This window comes from Loxodonta africana, chromosome 3 (assembly GCF_030014295.1).
Source record: "Loxodonta africana isolate mLoxAfr1 chromosome 3, mLoxAfr1.hap2, whole genome shotgun sequence".
NCBI lineage: Eukaryota > Metazoa > Chordata > Mammalia > Proboscidea > Elephantidae > Loxodonta > Loxodonta africana.
This window is the reverse complement of record NC_087344.1, coordinates 67,236,245-67,255,653: the sequence shown is the minus strand read 5'-3', so window position 1 is coordinate 67,255,653 and position 19,409 is coordinate 67,236,245. Positions and strand designations below refer to the sequence as shown.

Here is a 19,409-nt window from a genome sequence, read left to right as displayed (position 1 = left end):
AGACTTGGACAGGCATTTCACAAAAGAAGGTATGCAAATGGCCAATGGGCACATGAAAAGGTGCTCATGATCATTAGATATTAACCCAGAAAACCCAAAATTAGATATTAGGAAACTTCAAATGGCCTTCAAGTTAAAACCACAACAAAATACAATTTCCTACCACTAGAATGAATAAAAACCCAAAAAAACCCCAAACCCGTTGCCATCGAGTCGATTCCAACTCATAGTGACCCTATAGGACAGAGTAGAACTGCACCACAGAGTTTCCAAGGAGCACCTGGTAGATTCAAACTGCTGACCTTTTGGTCAGCACTTAACCACTACACCACCAGGGTTTCCTGAATGAATAAAAGCAAACAAAAAAAGATTAACAATTCCAAATATTGGCAAGGATTCAGAGAGACTGGAACCGTCATACATTGCTGGGACGTAAATGAGTTGTAAACAAGCCTAAGCCAGTACAGGCACCTCTGAAAACTGTTCAGCAGTTTCTTAGAAGGTTAAACATTTGCCTACCTTACGGATTAGCAATTCCATTCCTATGTATTTACCTACGGAATCTGGATGGATTCCAGATCTGGGGCAGGAAATGTACAAGATGAGAGAGAGAACAAAATAACATGAGCCTGCCCCTGATGTACACATCTCCTAGGCTTGCCAAAGGGGAAAAAATCAAACCTGGATCTGATTCTACCTCTCGCTCTGACTACCAATTAACCAGAAATTCAGAGGAGAGAAGAACACGCTAAACTATACCATGGGGACGCAATCGCAATGTTACTGGAAACGATAGGTCAAATGATCTGATTTGATTAACCAGTGACTCACAAGAAGAAAAAAAAAGAAGGCAACAAAGATTAAGCAAGATTTTTAAAGGACACAAAGATGAAAGAAGTTTTAAAACCAAAACGGACAAAGCAAAACCACACGATTCCGGGTGATGATTGCTCTTGGGGGTGGAGGGTAGAAAGGGGTTTTGATTGAGAGGGGACATGCCGAGATTTCCGGAGTGGGTGGCAAAGTTTTGCCTTCAGACCGGGTTGGAAGCTATGGGGGGTGTTTGCCTTATGATAGTTCATTAATGTGTACATTTGTTTTATGTAGTTTTCTGTATTTGTGTTGTACTTAGCCATTTAAAAACAAATCTCCCAGAGGAATTGTTAATTACATAGGTTCCCAGGCTTCAACTCCCAGGGATTCTGATTCACCCCTCAAATTTCCACCTTTAAGAGCCACGTCCCCCATAATCTGAAAATGAAATTAAGAAAACAATTCCCTTCCCAATAGCATCAAAAAGAATAAAATACTTAGGAATAAATTTAACAAAAGAAATGCAAAACTCATACTTTGAAAATGGCAAAATATTTTTGAGAGAAATTAAATAAGCTCTAAATAAATGGAAATACATCCTGTGTCCACGGATGGGAAATTTTAACATTGTTAAGATGTCAGTAGTCCCCAAACTGGTCTACACATTCAAGCCAATCCCTACCAGGAACCCAGCTGACTTTTCTGTAGAAATCAATAAGCTGATTCTAAAATTCCGACGAAAGTGCAAGGAACCCAGAACAGCCAAAGCAATCCTCTCTGAGGTGATGAAAATGTCCTAAAATTGATTGCGGTGATGTTTGCAGATATGCTGAATATGCTAAAAACCATTGAATTGTATACTTTAAATGGGTGACCCGTGTGGTATGTGAATTATATATCAATAAAGCTGTTAAAAAAGAAAAGAAAGAAAGAAACCCCCGGAAGTTTTTGATGCAGCGGTCCGAGGATGTATTCTGAGAAATGTCGGTGAAGGTGTTAGAGAGCCAGGAAGGATTTTTTTTTTGCACAATTTAGGAAGATCCCCCTGGGCAGAGTGGAAGGTGGGTTTGAGGAGCCTGCAGGCTGACTCAGAGGTCCAAAAAAGAGATGACAGAGGTCTGACAATTAGGGCAGTGGCCTTGGGAATGGGACGGATGCAGATTTGAGAGATGTTATTTTTTTTTTATGGAAGTAAGACTTCAAAAAGTGTTTCCAAATTCCCAATAGATGACAATCTTTGGAATTGAGGTATGAGAAGTCAGGATTCAGAGAATAGTCTGTATTTACATGCTTTGAAAATATCATGATTGACCATAATAGTAAACAGTGAACGTATTTCTGTGAGAGGGTTATACTAGAATTTTAGAGGTTTTCTGTTAAAAAAAAAAAAAAACCCACAACCAAACAACTGTACAATAACAAATGCATGGTTTATTGTTATTATGAACCAATATAATATGATAATACATTTCAATCATGTGTAAAAATGACCTCTACCTTATATAGACATTTAATAACAGACAACATTAAAGAAGGTAGCCTAAAAATCTCAAAACCAAACCCACTGCCGTTGAGTGGACTCTGACCCATAGCAACCCTTTAGGACAGAGTAGAACTGCTCCATAGGGTTTCCAAGGAGCTGGTGGATTCGAACGGCCAACCTTTGGTTAGCAGCCAAGAAGTAAATGTCAAATAAAAATGATTTAAAAAATTGAGAAATAGTATCACACATATTTAATACTTAAGTTATTCTTGAAATAAAAATTTAAAACAAAACATTAATTGTTCTATCTAGTAGTCTCGATCTTTATTTTTATGGTAAATATTCCAGACATAGATAATTTTATTTCACTTTGCATTGATGTCAATAAAGTTGTTAAGAGTGTGTCCAAACACATATTCAAGTTGGACTCTAGAGTACATGCTGCTTCATACAAGTTTCCTTTTTTTAAAACGACGAAAATATTTTGCTTTACAAAGAACTATAGCCTATAGCAAATATGCAAACACTGGAAAACACCAGCTAAATTAATTGGATTCTGTTCGTGTAACTTGTCGAAATTGCCAATTTAGGGATTTCTTTTGCTTCCAAAACTTGCTGTTTCTTAGAACGCCACTCAGGATTTGAGTAAAGCACACAACATACATAAACTTAAAAATATCTATTTTATTTGCAAGAATGGCTTACTCTTAGCAGCAGACAGGCCCCCAAATACACACCACATGGCAATAGCTGCTGGCAAGGCTGGTTACATCTTGACCCTTCTCTCCAACATGCTCTTAGAGCCAGGAAATCTCGACCTTGACCTTTGACTTCATGTGTCATCATTTCCTGCTGTTGCTTTCGACATAACGTCAATGGGTTCCTTCAAACCAGAAATGCTTCAATGTTGATTATTAAGCTTTAATTTTCACAGGAGAATAATTATAGTTTCTTCCTACCCTTGGCAATGAGAACATTTCCAGGAGGGCGTGGTCAGCTGAGTGAAACGCAGGGAGCCCAGCAAGTAAGGTGGGGACTGAGAGGAGGCCATGGACTGATGGAAGGGGAGGTCAATGGCAAGGTTCCCCTGAAGGAATGGACTATGCAGAGGTCAGAGGGCAGAGGTTGATGGCCATGTGCAGAGGTGTGGGTTGAGGCATCAACACACTGGCCTCCTTCCTGTTCCTGAAACCACCCAAAAGTTTCAGCACCACAGGGCCCTTGTGGTGCTGTTCCCTCTTCCTGGAGGGTCTTTCCCTAACCTTTTCTGTCAGATCTCTCCTCAAATGTCATCTTCTGGCCATGCTCTCTCTTTTAATGGAAACCCTGGTGGCGTAGGGGTTAAGAGCTATAGCTGCTAACCAAAAGTTTGGCAGTTCAAATCCACTGGGTGCTCCTTGGAAGCCATATGGGGCAGTTCTACTCAGTCCTATAGGGCCACTATGAGTTGAAATCGACTGGATGGCCACAGGTTTGGGTTTTGGTTTTGGTTTTTTCTCTTTTAATTCCTTCACAACACCCTTCACAATCTAATAGTATGTTGTTTATTTACTTTTTATTATCTGTCCCTCCTTTTGGCCCCATGTTGAAATGTGAGCTCTACTAGCACAGTGATCTCTCCCGTCTTATTTCCTACTGAATCCTGAGTGTCTGTAACAGTGTCTGGCACATAATAGGTGTTCAATAAATATTTATTGCCTGAGTGAACAACCGAATGGTTACGATAGGTGAGTATAGATGGCTTTATTAAGTCACCTCTGCCACCTGTATTTCCTCATTTGTCAAAGGGGAGGGGGGCAAGAACTCCTGTCTAGCTGTTTTCAACCAGGTATAGGGTCGCTATGAGTCAGAATCGACTCGACGGCACTGGGTTTGGTTTTGGTTTACTATTAGGTCCAGATCATAAACCCTTAGTCAGGTTCCACTTGCATGCAATTCTGGTATCAGCCAGCAGGTGGAAGCAAATCTCCGTGGTTGAACCATGACACTGCACAGACCAAACAGTGCTCAGGAGGATAAGAGCAGTTGCCCTTGGAGCTGACTGTAACTCATGCCGACCTCGTATATCAGAGTAGAACTGTGCTCCACAGGGTTTTCAATGGCTGATTTTTTGGAAGTAGATTCCCAGGCCTTTCTTCCGAGGTGCCTCTGGGTGGACTTGAACCTCCAACCTTTCAATTTCCTGACAAGTCCGTTAACTATTTGTACCACCCAGGGACTCCAGTGCTCAAGATACTGGCAGTTTAATAAACTAAAAGCCAAAGCTTGTTTATTTCTAGCATCTGGGATGCATATTTTTTGGTTTTGGGATGCATGGCTTCCTTAAGCATAGCGCGCAGGCCCCTGTTTCCATGAACGGAGAACACGGGATCAACAGTTAAATTTAAATCCCAGCTCTCCCACTTACGGCTAAGTGGCCCAGGGACATTTACTTTTAAAAAATGGGGAGTCATTATGATCTCATAGGTTCATTATGAGTCTCCAGTGGATAGAGGCTGGGTCAGGACTGTATGCAGGAAGGGGACAAGGTTTTGAGGAGTGCAGGGGCCATGGCATAGCTAGCTGTAGGTGGGGACTGGATCCATGGAGACCCCCACGAATTCCAAAACACTTAATTACTCTCATGAGGAATCTGTACATAGGTCAAGAGGCAGTTGTTCGAGAACAACAAGGGGATACTGCTTAAAGTCAGGAAAGGTGTGTGTCAGGGTTGTATTCTCTCACCATACTTATTCATTCTGTATGCTGAGCAAATAATCCCAAAAAAGACTGTATGCAGAAGAATGAGGCATCAGGATTGGTGGAAGACTCATTAACAACCTGTGATAGGCAGATGACACAACCGTACTTGCTGAAAGTGAAGAGGACTACTGATGAAGATCAAAGATGACAGCCTTCAGTATGGATTACAACAACATTAAAAAAAAAAAAATCCCCAAAGATGGACCAATAAGCAACATCACGATAAATGGATAAAATATTGAAGTTGTCAAGGATTTCATTTTACTTGGATCCACAATCAATGCCCATGGAAGCAGCAGTCAAGAAATCAAATGATGCATTTTATTGGGCAAATCTGTTGCAAAAGACCTCTTTAAAGTGTTAAAAAACAAAGATGTCACTTTGAGGACCAAAGTGCACCTGACCCAAGCCATGGTCTTTTCAATGGCCTCATGTGCATGCAAAAACTGGGCAATGCATAAGGAAGACCAAAGAATTGATGCCTTTGAATTATGGTATTGGCAAAGAATGTTGAATATACCAGATTTGTTTGAAGAACAAACAAATCTGTCTTGGAAAAAGTACAGCCAGAATGCTCCTTAGAAGCGAGGATGGTGAGACTTTGTCTTATGAACTTTGGACATGTTATCAATAGGGATCACTCCCTGGAGAAGGACATTCTGTTTGGTAAAGTAGAGGGTCAGCGAAAAGAGGAAGACCCTCGATGAGATGGATTGATACAGTGGCTGCAGCAGTGGGCTCAAACATTGCAACAATTGTGAGGATGGCACAGGACTGGGCAGCGTTTCGTTCTGTTGTACATAGGGTCACTATGAGTTGGAACCTGACTTGACAGCACCCGGCAACAACAACATAAGTTTATACAGATGTTCCCAAACAATGTGTGTGGCGCAGTGGCATAAGGAGGGTGAATAAAACCAAGTTGTAAAAAATACTCTTGTATTTAAGAAACTAATTACTGTATTAACCTCACACAAAAAAGGTTACCGCTACAGTAGGATGAGCCCAGACAACTTATAAGGCGTGCATCACAAGTGGAGCCCGTGAGCGGCCCTGAGAGCAGCTTGGACAGAGCAGATGTATCACCGGGTGCTGTGCCAGTCAAACGGCAGAAGTAACAGGAAGAGATAGGTCATTGACAAGGGTCTGAGTATATTTTTATTACATTATTTTCCTCAATTTGTTATTCGAAATTAAGTAAATGAATAAGTAAAAATTTTTCCTGGTGCTTTTACATTAAAGGGAGCTGCCAATGCCTTCTGGCCAGGGAGCAAAAATATCTTCATCTGGCCCTGTTTTATTTTTCTTTGTAGCATTTATCACTTCTGTTTTATTCTCATTTATTTATGTGTTTTATGGTCCCCCTCACTGTCTTGACTGTTTTTGTGTCACCCATGCCTAGAACAGCACCAGGTATAGACCAGGCCCTTATGTCTTTATTGGTGAGTTGATGGATGGATGGGGGGGTAGTTGGGGGGGGTGGATGGGTGGATGGGTGGATGGGTGGATGGATGGATGGATGGTTATTCATAATCCCATAAGACAGCACCCATTGGACAAACAAAACAGACCAACATCTCTTGCCTTTGAATAAAACTTTATGTTTTCTTAAAGCCCACTCATATTTGCAATTCCAAACACCTCTGAGTGGTAGGATGGCCACTTCTGCCTTCAATTTGCAGACTGTGTTAGGGGGCCAATGAGGGACATGTTGACTCGAAGGTAGTTTGAGCCCTATGGCTTCCTTGGGGGGGCATCTGCAGCCCAGCCCTTGCCCTCGGAGTCAGGGGGAGAGTTCTTTTCAGTTGGGAAATTCCTTCTGGCCTTGGCTGAGCTGGAAATGCAGTGACAAGATGGCGGGGCTGACTCTGGTGGACCGAGAGGCTCATTGCAAAGGCTGTGGGTAGACGGTGCCCAGGTCAGGCCAGGCTGAAAGAAGGCACAGGAGGTGCCTCTGGGGCTTGAGCCCACTCCCCCTTCACACACTGCAGCAACATGGCTGGTCTGGTCATCCTGCCACACACCACCCACACTTCTGCCAACATCCCTCCATGTTGGACACTGTCTCTTTTAGTGCTTAGAGCTCCACAAATGTTGTTTCTAAAATGCCCTGTTTTAGAGTTGGCCACCTTACACCTTGTTCATCCAACCTTCAACTGGGGAGTTTCTTGAGGCCAAGGCCCGGTCTGAGGCACCCATATGCCCAGCACCCTGCCTCCAGCCTGGTCCATTCGCTGTGTAGCCAGATGTTGGGTGCGTTCTCTGAGGATGCCCAGAACATGGGGCCGGGGGTGACCTCTGAGAGGGCCGGGCCCCGGGTCAGGGCCAGCCAGCGATGGGGTCTTAAACTGACCTTGAGAAGGCTTTACATTGTTTGGCTTAATCCTCTCAACAATCCTGTGAGGGACATACCAATCACCCTCATTTCACAGATGTGGAAACTGAGGCTGTGTGACATCACTAGTGTGTTGTGGAGCCTGGATTCTCTCTAGGCCTTTCTGACTCAAGCCTGCTAGAAGAGGTCTCTACGGCTCATGTAACCCTTTTTGGAACAATGCAGGGATCAATGAATGAAAGAAAGGACAAAAGAATCAAGATACTGGTCAGCGCAGGCTGCCCCACATGCTAGGACATGGTCTCTGGGGAGCGCTCATTGTAGTAGCTCAAGCTTCTCGGTCCTAGCCCTGCTCTAGGAGCCAGGAGAGTGTGGTTGGCTGCCCAGAAGAGTGAGCCTATGCCTCAGGCTCACTTTGGGAGAAAACAGCTTTGACCCTTAAAGGCTGCCTCCTCATTTCAGAAGCCCCCACCTTTGCTTCTTCCATGGCACTCCCTTACCCCCCAGCTTCCCCCGAGAGGGCTCAACGAATATGTGAGAGCTCCTCTGCTCTGGTCATGTCTTGGGCCTGGGGCGCTGCCTCCAGTAGGCTCCTGTGGAAGCTCTGTGTCAGTAAAGGGGAGTTTGGAGGCCCCTCCACCTCAGGTGTCGAGTCCCAGTCTGGGCAGAGGGGACCCTCGGAAAAGGGCTGTCAGGGAGCCTGGAGCTGGTGGCGAAGGCAGGTCTGAGGAGGGAACTGGGGAGGGCCGGCCACAGATGACCAGAGCAGTGAGGGGGCCTGGCCACGGGACCGAGGGTCAGATGCAGCCACGGGGCTGGTTGGTTCTGCCTGGGAAAGACATCTGCACATCAAAGCTGCCCAGGCAGGTACTTCCTGGACTCACCTGGGAGGGGCTGTAATGGTAGGGGCCAATGTCATAAATCAGTGAGATTCCTTGGGCTCTGCTGGGCGAGTGGGGGGAGCAGACTCTTTTCTTGCGTGGGACCCCAAAGTCAGCCACCTGCCCCCTTACCAAGCTCACATTCTGGTAAGAGCGTCCCAGTGCCCCACTCCCTTCCCTCTCTCCCTCACACCTGAGCTCAGGGCCCACAGTGTAGCACACAAAGGCAAGCAAGAAGCCATTGAAGGTGGAGCTCATGACAGAAGAGTAGGAGCCCAGGGAGGGGAAGACGAGCCAGTTGCCCACATCCAGTTCGGGCAGCTGCACCTCCTCCATGGAGAGCTCGTCAAGGGCATCGCACATGGGGCCATAGAGGGTGCAGGGGAAGAGGGGCGGCTCTGAGCAGAGCTCCTGCAAGGAGCAAGGGGGTGAGGAATCAGAGAGGAAAGGGCCCTGCAGTTCTCCTCACCCAACCCTCCCCTCAGGCAGTCAGGGAGAGCCCCCCTGCCCACCCCGGGGCACAGGCAAGAATGCACCAGCAGGGACAGTCATTCAGTCATTGTCTTTGTTGTTGTTAATTGCCAGGGAGTAGATTCTGACTCCTGGTGATCCCATGCGTGTCAGAGTAGAACTTTGCTCCACGGGGTTTTCAATGGCTGACTTTTCAGAAGTAGATCACCAGGCCTTTCTTCTGAGGTACCTCTGGGTGGACTTGAACCTCCATGTTGACCATTTACATAGCAGGCACTGGTCTCTGCATTTGAGATACACATCTGTGAACTAAACAAAGACCCTGCCCTTGCGAAGTCTGGAGTCTAGTAACACACTGCAGTCCTCCTAATTCCCAAGTACAGACACACATGGGACCTCAGTTTTCCAATCTATACAATGGGGTGATTTTATTCAATAATCATTCAAAGTAGTGCTTCTGAAATTTGGCTGCATATTGGAATTTCCTGGGGAAGTTTTAAAAAGTACTGTGCCTCGGTTCCAACCCCTGAGAAATGCTGATTTAAATGATTTGGGGCCAGGTCAGCAGTTCGAATCCACCAGGCACTCCTTGGAAACTCTATGGGGCAGTTCTACTCTGTCCTACAGGGTCGCTATGAGTTGGAATCAACTGGAAGGCAGCGAGTTTGGTTTTTTTGGTTTTGAGGCCTGGCCTGGACATTAGGATCTTTCAAAGCTTCCCAGGTAATTCTAATGTGGAGCAAAGTTTGAGAACCTCTCCTTTAAGCCTCCTTCATTTCTGACATTCAAGAATTCTGGAAACACACACACACTGAGTCCATGAAGAAAGATGTCCATGGCAACACACATATCCAAGCAGATGAGCACACACACCTACACAGACGGTGCACTTGTATACCCACCTACCTGCACAGGTGTAAATCAACAAGGAATGCACACACACACATGTACACGTGCAGGTAACATAGGCACATGTGTGCCTGGCCTTGTCTGCACAGGGGGGAGTAATACTCTACAGAGCCAGGAGGGTCTCTGAGGGCCTGCACCATGCCACCTGGCAGAGAGATCCTGAGGCTGCACTTGGTGGTCTCACGGCTGGGAGTCATCGGAGCCATAGGAGGAGGTCCTCACCTTCACCATGATGGGTGTCCTAGGGACAGGCTCCTTGAAGAGGTAGTGGAAGACACCATAGTGACCCTCACTGAGATAGTACAGCAGCTTCCGGTGGCCTTCTGGGAATGGGAACAGGGCAAGATTGAGGCGGGATCACCCAGGTATCACTACCCACTCTCAACACCTGACTGCCAGCACCCATGGGAGAGACGCAGAACCTCTGCCCGGCACTGGATCACTCCTATTCAACTTTCCCTGGTCAGACTAAATGTCTGCTGCTCTAGGAAGCCCTCCCTGATGCCCAACACCATGCATGGTTAGGGGCCTGTCCTCTGGGTTCTCACTGCCCCTCTGCTCATCCCATCAGGCTAACAAGCACCAGCCCCCTCCACCATGAAGAGTTATAACCCAGACACTGTTCTAAGACCTCTAACAGATTAACTCATTTAAATTTCTTAACAACACTGTGAGTAGGTACAATGATCCTGTCATGGATTGAATTATGTCCCCCCCAAAATGTGTGTATCAATTGGGCTGGGCCGTGATTCCCAGTATTGTGTGATTTTCCTATACGTTGTAAATCCTGTCTCTATGATGTTAATGAAGGAGGTTGGGCGGAAGTTGTGTTAGTCAGGCAGGGCTCAGCCCACAGGACTGGATTGTGTCTTGAGGCAATCTCTTGAGATATAAAAGAAAGAAGCCAGAGGAGAGACTGTTGGACCTCATACCACCAAGAAAGCAGCCCTGGGAGCAGAGCACATCCGATGGACTCGGGGTCCCAGCGCAGAGAAGCTCCTAGTCTGGGGGAAGATTGGTGAAAAGGCTGACAGAGAGAGAAAGCCTTCCCCTGGAGCTGACACCCTGAATTTGGACTTTTATCCTACTTTACTGTGAAGAAGTAAACTTCTCTTTGTTGAAGCCATCCATTTGTGGTATTTCTGTTATAGCAGCACTAGATAACTAAGACAGATCCCTACTTTGTAAATGAAGAAACTGAGTCTGCCAGACGGCACACGAGGAGAATGCGGCAGGGCTGGGACTCGCCCCCAGAACATAGGTCCTAAGTGCTTTATTTTTCACTTAGTCCAGATTCTCTGAGCATCTGCTTGTGTGGGGCAAAGCACGGAGTAAATGGCCTTCTTATGACACAATTCCACGCTGGTTGCTCCTCCAGGGTGTGCTCATTTATCAATTTCCTTCCTCAAAATGGCGCCCAACTCTGACAAAAACAGACTACAGCTGCATCCTCACCTCCTTTCATTTGAACACTCCACCTTTATTGATATTGCTGAAATGTGTGGCAGCTTTCTCCCTACCTCCATCCCACTCTTGATGCATATTGAGCTGGTGGTCACCTACGACCCGCAGATACTCTGAACATGACCCTCTATCTAGTCAAGTCCTCACACTATTGTTTTTCTTGACTCTAAGCTCAGGATTTTACATTGATTTCTGTTACCATTGGGCACATTTCAGCTACCACTTAGATGCCAGTCTTTCTGAATTTTCTCCCTCTGAATCCTTTCCCCGCTGTCTTCTCCCTGGTGGCAGTCACCCCATCCCCCCACCCCCACTCTCCCAGCTGTCATCACTGATGACTGTCCCCTGTGGCCCCAGCGTTGATTGTCCCTGAATCAGCGCTGGGTGGGATTAGTTGTGGCTGCCCTGAAGCCAAGAGCTTACTCTGCCCTGGCGTGTGGTGCAATTAAAAGTGCACAAGTTTTGAGTCAGACAGTTTGGGTCCAGCTGTCCCACTTACTAGCTGTGTTGCCTTGGACAAGTCACTTCCCCTCTCTGAGCCTCAATAGCTCTACCTCTAAAACGAGCATGAGCCAAAACCACCTACTGTTGCATAAAAAAAAAAAAAAGAAAATCTGTGCTTCATGCATAAGAGACCATTAATAATTTGAAGCTCTTGTTATTGTGGAAATAGAAAATAAGAAGCTGTGAATAATTATAACTTAGACTTTCATTACATTTTGGCTGAAATCATACAAGACAGGTTGTAAGGAAAAGAAATTAGTTGACTCAAGTGTCTTTGAGGCCACAAAGTGCCAGGCCAGTCATTTGTCAAAAGGATAAAGGAGGAGATTAAAATGATTTATAAAAATTTACAAGTTATCATAAAGCCATAAAGAATCAAGAGCATCAGTTCAGTAGGTTAGATGTACTAATATTCTGTAGCTCATCATAGAAACTAATTTCTGGTTGGCTTGCTTTGTGAGCACACACCCTGCTCCACCCCCTTCTGCAAAAATAACCAACTAACTAAGGAAAACTTCTCCTGTGATGGCAGACCTCTGTGGTAAGAAGGGTCCCTCTTGTCCTGTGGATGTGACCCTTAACTTTGAGGCCATGATAACTACAATATTGCCATTTTGTGTCTGCCGGAAAATGCTTGAGGAGCCCTGGTGGTGCAGTGGTTAAGCATTTGGCTGCTAACAAAAAGGTTGGTGGTTCAAACCCACCAGCTGCTTCATGGGAGAAAGATGTGGCATTCAGCTTCCATAAAAATTACAGCCTTGGAAACCCTGTGGTGCAGTTCTACCCTGTCCTATAGGGTCACTATGAGTTGGAATTGACTTGACCACAATGGATTTGTTGTTGTTTAGAAAATACTTGCTGAAGGAATTTGCTTGTGGAAGTTATAAGGAGCACACCAGTGTACGTCTGTGTGTGACCTGCTGGGCTGTATTCTGTGACCTCACCTCTATGAATGCAGTATTAAGTCGTGGGCTACTCAGGAAGAAGGAAGTCCCTTGGTCTTGGCTCTCTACCTCTGGTCTGTTTGAGAACAACGGAATAGTGACACTAACAGGTTCATTCCTATACCCAGCTCGAAGCTTGTTTCCTGCTAATTAGACACCCAGGGGTGGAGCCTAGGCCCTCTGCTCATCCTCTCCCCCCAGGTCTGGGCATAGCTAGGCAGTACCCGCCCCCGCCCCCCCCCCCGCCCCGAGCCACCTTGCCTCACCCACTGGGCTCCAGCACAGCCGTCTTGGTGATGATGTTGACAGCAGCTGTGCGGACAGATGCTGCATAGAAGCAGCCAGGCTCTGCAATGACCTTGACGCCGATCCCCTCAGGGAAGTCCTGGGCCAGGGCAGTGCTGATCTCTCTCGCCATCCGGGGGACAGAGTCAGACCCAGCTCCTAATGTGTGCCAGTCCCTGTGCGGGCAGAGGGGTTTACATGCAGCGTCACCATTCACCCTGGGGCAGTGTGGTGGGGAGACAGTATTATCTCCCCCATTTTACTGAGGAGGAAACTGAGGTAGAAACTGTGGCCCAGAGAGGGCAAGTAACTTGCCCAAGATCACATAGCAAGTGCACAGACTGTGGTACGCTGAGATGTCTGAATTTGGAACTATTTAAAGCAACAAACAATCAGCCAAGATGGAATGTTCCCTGGGCCTGGGGGACAGCAAACTCCTTCCCACCTGCAGCTTAACTAGGGAGAGCAACTAACATGTTTAAAGAAAGACACAGAGCCAGAACCACATATGTGCTCAAACATGCACACAGGACATGTATGCATGGTGGCAATAGACCCTTGAATAAAGACCAACAGACTCACAGTTACAGGAGCTCCCTGTACACACACACATACACACACACACACAGGTCCCTAAACACAGGCCGGGACACCAGGCTTCCCCTCATTCTTCCCTGGGGCCGACCCCCTCACCTCCTCAAACATGGGGTTGGAGCCCTCCACTCCGGGGAAGCCCCCTCCAATATCCAGGAGACCCGTGTCATGCCCGACCCTGCGGCCTATCTCAAACACTCGCTGGCAGTCAGCGATGGCAAGCGTGTAGCTCTGGGGCTTCTGGCAGTTGGAGCCCACATGGAAGCTGGGCACACTCATGACAAGTGACATGGAGAAACACATGTGAAAATGCAAGGGTCAGTACAAAGAGACTCGTGCATTCAGAAACAGCTCAGGGGATGCACAGACACATGGAACATGTGGAGGCAAATGCAGATCCAGACACCTCGGCACATGTGGCCGTGCTGGGCCACCTGGCACCCACAGAAACATCACTCTCAACACACAGGTGGCCCCGAGATGCACGACACAATCCTTCAGTTGTGGGACTTCCGGTTGTGTGGCCATCACCTCTCTTAGCTGCCCCTCCCGATGTCTCCACTGCAGGGGGCTTTCCTTCTCCTCCTCTTTGGAGAGTGTGTGATATTCCAAATTCTAGTGCCTCTGAAGTGGAGGAGGTGGGACTGAGTAACCAATCAGGGCTGGGACTGGGGTAAGGCAAGTGAGGCACTGGCCTCACAAGCAGCATTGAAGGGGGTGTCAAAACAATATGTAATCAAGATAAATAACATTTAATGCACTAGTCTAAAAAATCAAAATGAATGTAAAAACATCTGTGATGAACAGAACATAAACATTTTACATAAAGACAGGTTCAGTAACAGTGCTGTATCAAGCTATACTGGAGAAAAAGACAAAAGGACAAAGCATAATACCACTGCTGCCTTTACTTAAAATTTTGATGCCTTCTTCATCATGAATTTTTTGCATTGATTTTGATGTTTAAAAATAAATATTGCATTCAAATATTATTTATCAGTATAAGCTTAGCAGACGATCCAGCAATTACACTCCCAGGTGTTTATCCAAGTGATTTGAAAAAGTGTGTCCACATAAAAACCTGCACATGAATCTTTATAGCTTTATTCATAATTGCCCCAACTGGAAGCAACCAAGCTGTCCTCCAGCAGAAAAACAAACTGTGGTACATCCATACGATAAAGTATTACACAGCAATAAAGGAAATGAGCAATCAAGCTACGGAAAAACACGAGGCAACCTTAAATGCATGCTGCTAAGTGAAAGAAAAACCCTGGTGGCACAGTGGTTAAGAGCTATGGCTGCTAACCAAAAGGCCTGCAGTTTAAATCCACCAGGTGCTCCTTGGAAACCCTATGGGGCAGTTCTAGTCTGTCCTATAGTGTAGCTATGAGTCGGAATTGACTTGACGGCAGTGGGTTGTTGTTTTTTTTTTTTTGGTTTTAAGTGAAAGAAGCCAGTCTGGAAAATCTACATGCTGTATGATTCCAAGTACATGATATCTGAGGCAGTGAAAAGATCAGTGGTTGCCAGGGACTTGGAGGCGGGGGGGTGACGAGTCAGTGGAACACAGGGCATTTTAAACTCCCCCCCAAAAACCAAATGCATTGCCGTCAAGTTGATACTGACTCATAGCTACCCTATAGGACAGAGCAGAACTGCCCCATAGGGTTTCCAAGGAGCAGCTGGTGAGCTTGAACTGCCAACCTTTTGGTTAGCAGCCAAGCTCTTAACCGCTGCGCCACCAGGGCTCCCAGGGCATTTTAGGGCAATGGTGGAAACACGACATTATACATTTTTCAAAACCAATAGAAGCGTATAGCACAAAGAGTGAGCCTTATGTAGACTATGGACCTTAGTTAATAACAGTGTATCAATATTGGTTCATTAATTGTAACAATGACACAGTGGCTGCAACAATGGGCTCAAAAGGGCTCAAACAGGCACAGACAGGACAGGGCGGTGTTTTATTCTGTTGTACGTAGGGTTGTTCTGCTGTACCTAGGGTTGCTAACAATCAGAGCTGACTGCACAGCACCTAAGAACAACTGTAACAAGTGTACCTGAGGAATGCAAGAGAAACAGTGGGGGGAGGGGCGAGGGGCATACGGCTCTGTACTTTCTGCACAATTTCTCTGTAAACCAAAATAACTGCTCTAAAGAAATTAAGTCTATTAAAATGTCAACAATAAATTAATTGCTTTTTAATAGCTCATTTATCTCGAGTACTAAAGTTTTGGATATGCACCTGAGGCCAGTGCCTTGCTCGCTCACTCTAGTTAGGGATAACATCCAACTCCTGTGCCTTCAGACAAACAGAGCAGCATGGAGGCCCAGAGAGCCATGGCCAATAACAGGCCATGCAGGAGAGGAGGGTAGAACCCCAGGACTCCTGCCTCCCAGTCCGGGGCAGCCATGCTCACTCACCTGGTTCTGACTACCGCCAGCCCCAGGTCTTTGGCAGACGTAAGCAGGTGGTCACACACCTTCAGGCTGGCCCCAAACTTGCCACTCAGGAGGAAGGTGCTCCCGCTGTCCTTGGTCTTCAGCCAGAGGACCAGTCTGGAGGAGGGGCGGCAGGCCGGCAGGGGGGCTTAGGCACAGGAACCCCTAGGCCTGGGTGCTTTACTGCCACCACCCCAGTCTCCACCTTCCTACTCTCCCTGCCTAGCTCCTCTGGGCTGTACAGCCACTGGTTTCCAAAGAATGAACACAGGCACTACTTCCAGCCTTCTGCCCAGGGAAGACAACTTGGAAAAGAATGCATTTATAAACACCTTCCACCTGCCTTCATGTTATAGGATCGGAGATGTTAAGTAACTTTCCTAAGATCAAGAGCACACAGCATGTGACAAATGAATTTGAGATTTGATCCCTGGTCTCTGTGACTCCAATGTGAATGCTCTTTCTATGACATCAGCTGGTGCCAGGCCCTGCCTGCTGCCAACACAGACACAGACACTGTTCATTTCACACCAGCTGGCACGAGGGAAGGCATTGACCACTGGCCTGAATTCTTATGCTTGACTGCTGGGCCTCTCCAAGTCACCACACAGGACCACGGCCTATCTGGTTGCTGAGGCTCAACTCTGTCTTCCAAAGCCCCAGGCCTGCTGCCTCTTGCCCTATGTGCCCCACCTGCCCCACCTTCCCATGCCCCTGCTGGTCTCACCTGGCCCCGGGGTAATGCTGGCCCACCTTGACCAGCTCCTCCTCATTGTCGAAGGTCATACGCTACACCCCATGGAGAGCAGCATACCAGATGTGGGAGATGGGCTTGCAGGGGTGGGCATAGATAATGCGTGAGGGGGCCAGCCCAAGGTCCAACACCTGATCCAGCTCCACCTGACATGAGGGAAAGCCAGACTTGGGGGCTTCCTCATGCCTCCCATATTCTTAGGGTACAGGAACTCTGGGCATGGTCCAAAGGGGCTGCCCTTGATTGAACGCCATTGTGCCATGCCATCTTCTAGACTAAGTATAGTTGGCCCCATTTTAGAGAGGGAGAAACTGAGGCCCAGAAAACTGAACTCGCTGGGCCAGGACAGGAAAAGGATCTGTGGCTTGAAGCATGTGCTCCTTCCATTCACTATCTCAGGCTGTCTGCCCTAGTCACGTGGACCTGTGGAAGGTTGTCCAGAGAGGGTTCATGCATTCATTCCTTCAAAAACAACCATTGAGCACCGCCTGTGCCATGCACTGCTCCAGGTGTGGCTGTCCCTTTTCCAGGACTCCTGACCACTGGCCTCTCTTCCGGGCTACGCTGGGCCCATGAAGGAGGCAACTGGCAGTGGGCACGGGCTTACCTGGCTGGCACAGTCGAAGCCGGTGCCCAGGGCAGCCAGGACATGCAGCACCCAGGGGCTGCTGTTGCACTTCACCGCATAGAAGTGTGAGACTTGTGGCAGGTTTTGGAGGAAGGTCTGATGGCAGCTGGCCAGCACTCCCAGGTCAGCCACCATGAAGGGGTCTCAGTGGTCCTGCAGGGGCAGAGAGGGAGAAGGAGGGAGGGCTTTGTAATGGGTTATCTCATTTAATCCTCACAACAACTCCATAAACTCTATAAAATATCATCTGTATTTTAGAGATGGGAAAATAAATGCTCAGAAAGAGGAAGTCACTCAGAAAGTTCAAGATCTTATAACAAGTACTTGGCAAAGATAGGATTTGAACTCAGGTCTTCTAAGTCTTAAACCAGGGGGACAAGCAGGTAGTCACATTTGTAAGCCAAAGCTGGAGGCCAAAATCGCTCCACACTCCACCCGTATAGCTTGGCACTGGGTAGAATCCCAGGTGGTAGGAGAAGGTGGTGAGGTCACAGAAAACTAGTCCACCAGCCCCAGCAGCATGGAGATTTGGAATAAGATCTAGTCTAACTTTTAACAGACTTGTAAAACCATTTAATGGAAAGTCTTATTTCTTGCCCAGGAAAGAAGAAACTGAAACTTCCTTCCCCCACTTCTTTCCAGCCCCTTCCCTCACCTCCCCTCGCATCTTCCCCCTCCCCTCCCTTCCTTATGGAATCAGAGAGCTCTCGATCTTCCTCTTCCTTAGGACCACCTGCTGGGCTGAGTCCTTTGGCTCCAGCGATGAGCTCTTTTGGCCAGGTGCTCTGAGGGGACCCTCTTTCCTTCTTCCGGCCCCAGAGTACCTGCGTCCTGTGGAGGGTTTGCGCTGAGGACCCGGCCTCCCCTCCCCACAGCTCCCAGGTTACACAAGTCCTTGGCGCCCCGTTCAGACACACAGAATTCCCTTGGAGTCCTCTTGAACTGTCCCACGTGTAGGATGGGCCACTGGCCCTGGGACAGCCTACTTCAGAGACTGCTGTAGGGATCACGCAAGAAGCTCAGGCTGTGCGCACCTCTTCCAGGCTCCTCCACACCTGTGTTTCCATTTACAGAGAAAAAACTGAGGCACAGAAAGGATAAGTACGAAGTTGAAGGTCCCTTAGATCATAGAACATCAGAGCTAAGACCCAGGAGATGCTCCACTCCAAACCCTCATGCTGCAGACAGAAACAAGTGGCCCAGGGAGAGGAAGAGAATTGCCCAAGGTCACCAGATGGTCAGTGGCAGAGCTGCACTAGACCTGGGCTCCCTAGAGTGCTTACTGAACCCCCTGCTGGCCACGAATTCCTGTGATGGAAATGAGGTCAGCAGAGCCAGGTCCCTCTGTTTCAAGAGTTGGGACTGCACCCTGTGGCCCCCCCTCCACACTCAGACTTACCTTGTGCCCATGGTGACCTGCTTCCTCAGACACAGCCCAAGTAGCCAAGATTGATGCTGGTCCTGAGCTTCAGGTAAATCCCCTGTAAGAAGAGCAGAACCCAGCCCAGATCTCAGGAGGGGGCCAGAATCCCCTTCTCCAAAGTCTTGGGTACCTTGCCTGCTCAGCCCAAACTTCCTAGGTCGGGAGAACCAACCCTTGTAGGTCTGCCCACAAGGGCAGGTGCACAGGGTAAGGTCAGACTTCAGTTCTAGGTCAGAGACGATCAGATGGAAAAGCTCCCACTTTACAGATGGGAAAACTGAGGCCCACAGGTCTCCAGCTCACTCAGCAAACCAGCTGTTGAACTGGGAATAAATCCAGGTTCTCAGACTCCAACCATGAGCCAGCTCCACTTCTGTGGCGAATGAGCGGGTTGTACCTTGCCCTCCGCTGCAGATTTAAAGATTTCCCTAGAAGTTCCTATGAATGAAGAAGTAAACCTGCTTGAGTCACTCAGTGTCTAGTCAACTCCTCCCACCTCTCCCCCCTTCCCCTCCATGGGCTTCTGAGGTCACATCTGTGTGCCTCTGGCCCTCCCAGGCTGACTCTACCACCTTGGACGTGCCCTACCTCTGGGATATCAGCTGTCACCTCCTGCAAGCCTATACCCCACCTTTGGGCTGTTCTTGGCAGGAAGATCAGCAGGGAGCTTACTACCCCTCTGACTTTTCTCTTCTGCTAGTCTTGCCCCAGGGAGGGGATGGAGAGGACCCAAG

General features: G+C 47.6%; 1 protein-coding gene across 1 annotated transcript; it reads right to left on the bottom strand.

The window, feature by feature from the left end:
• Positions 1 to 13,019: 13,019 nt before the first annotated feature.
• LOC104846372 (antizyme inhibitor 2-like) lies at positions 13,020 to 19,173 on the bottom strand. Its single transcript, XM_064281618.1, is given in 5 exon segments — positions 13,020 to 15,987; positions 16,598 to 16,770; positions 17,232 to 17,405; positions 17,986 to 18,307; positions 18,652 to 19,173. Coding segments are annotated over 3 exon segments (468 nt in total). The 5' UTR covers positions 17,388 to 17,405; positions 17,986 to 18,307; positions 18,652 to 19,173; the 3' UTR covers positions 13,020 to 15,848.
• Between the last annotated feature and the right edge of the window lie 236 nt (positions 19,174 to 19,409).